The following is a 1,169-nucleotide window of genomic DNA, read 5'->3' on the forward strand; positions in this document are numbered from 1 at the left end:
GGGGTTGGCTCGGCTCGTGCAGACTTGGCACGTTGGACATCTGATCCCGGCGTCTGGGCTGGAGGGGATGTTGCGATCCTGAATCGCGCCTCAGACTCCCAGACACCTGCAGTGACAGAGACCCCCAGGCCACTGGGTTCTTTAAAGTGATGGTAGAATTTTTGACAGTTGGTCCACTTCAAGAAGAAAGCTAATGGCTATGTGGACAAAGAGAGCAAGTCTCTGAAGCTGGTGGCAGCCACCAAAGCTGTCTTGGCTCAGGGCTAACGTGCCTCAAAGGCAGAGTCCAGGGACATTGCCCAGCCCTCTTGGCAGGTGCTTCATGACAGAACGGACTGGAATGTCTCCTGGAAACCTGGTCTTTCCCTGATGTTCTCAGCACCAGCTGGACATGGTCACCGATCCGCGCTCCTGGCTTTTTTTCTCTGTGTGGTGTGTGTGGTGTGTGCGTGTGTGCATGTGTGTAATCTAGCTTTGCGTGCTGGCCCTGGCGCCCTCCCATCCCCCACCCTCTGGCCCTCTCTCCCTGCACTGCCCTATGTCTCCTCATCTACCCACTGGAGTTTGGGGGAGGTGCCGCTTCAGGCTTCCTTCTCAGTGGAAAACCAAGAAAGGGAGCAGGAGGTGTGGGTGACTGGGCGTCTCAGATTGCCACAACATTTGCCACAGTTCACAACTCAATAAACATCGGATGAGCTGAACGAATAATAATGATGATGATGATGATGATAAGGGGTTGCAGCAATTCACTTCAGTCTATATATTTCATCCACAGCAGTATGTAAACAGACAGTTTATAAAAACTTGATTGATATTAAATAACTGCAAAGTATCACTTTTCATTTGTGAGATGGGTGAAATGCACAAAATGCTGATGACGATGGTGGGAGGGTCCTCTCTGCCAGCCCCGGCAGCCGCCCCTGCGGAGACATGGCCTGGGAACGGCCAGCAGGACCAGAGGCTGCCCGGGCTGCCCCCAGGCCTCGCCACTCCTGGTTCCCACTCAGTGGGAAGAGAGAGCAGGGAGCGACCCCAGCGTGGGTCCGGGAGACCCCTCCTGTGAGGGCCACATGGAGCCGGGACTGCCCTTGTTCCAACACCTTCCATGACACCCGGTCCCCACACGAAGCACTTGCCATGGATTCTGGGAGCCCCAGGGAATGCCCCCA

The 1,169-nt window shown here is 55.2% G+C and overlaps 1 protein-coding gene across 1 annotated transcript in view; it reads left to right on the forward strand.

Annotated features, from left to right (window-relative positions):
• LOC103601797 (selenoprotein W-like) overlaps nt 1–267 on the forward strand; it is a 1,056-nt gene extending 789 nt beyond the window's left edge. Inside the window, 2 exon segments of the mRNA XM_008586218.1 lie at nt 113–161; nt 163–267. Coding sequence (XP_008584440.1) covers nt 113–161; nt 163–267 — 154 coding nt within the window.
• The last annotated feature ends 902 nt before the right edge of the window (nt 268–1,169 follow it).

This window comes from Galeopterus variegatus, unplaced genomic scaffold, assembly GCF_000696425.1.
Source record: "Galeopterus variegatus unplaced genomic scaffold, G_variegatus-3.0.2 Scaffold3885, whole genome shotgun sequence".
NCBI lineage: Eukaryota > Metazoa > Chordata > Mammalia > Dermoptera > Cynocephalidae > Galeopterus > Galeopterus variegatus.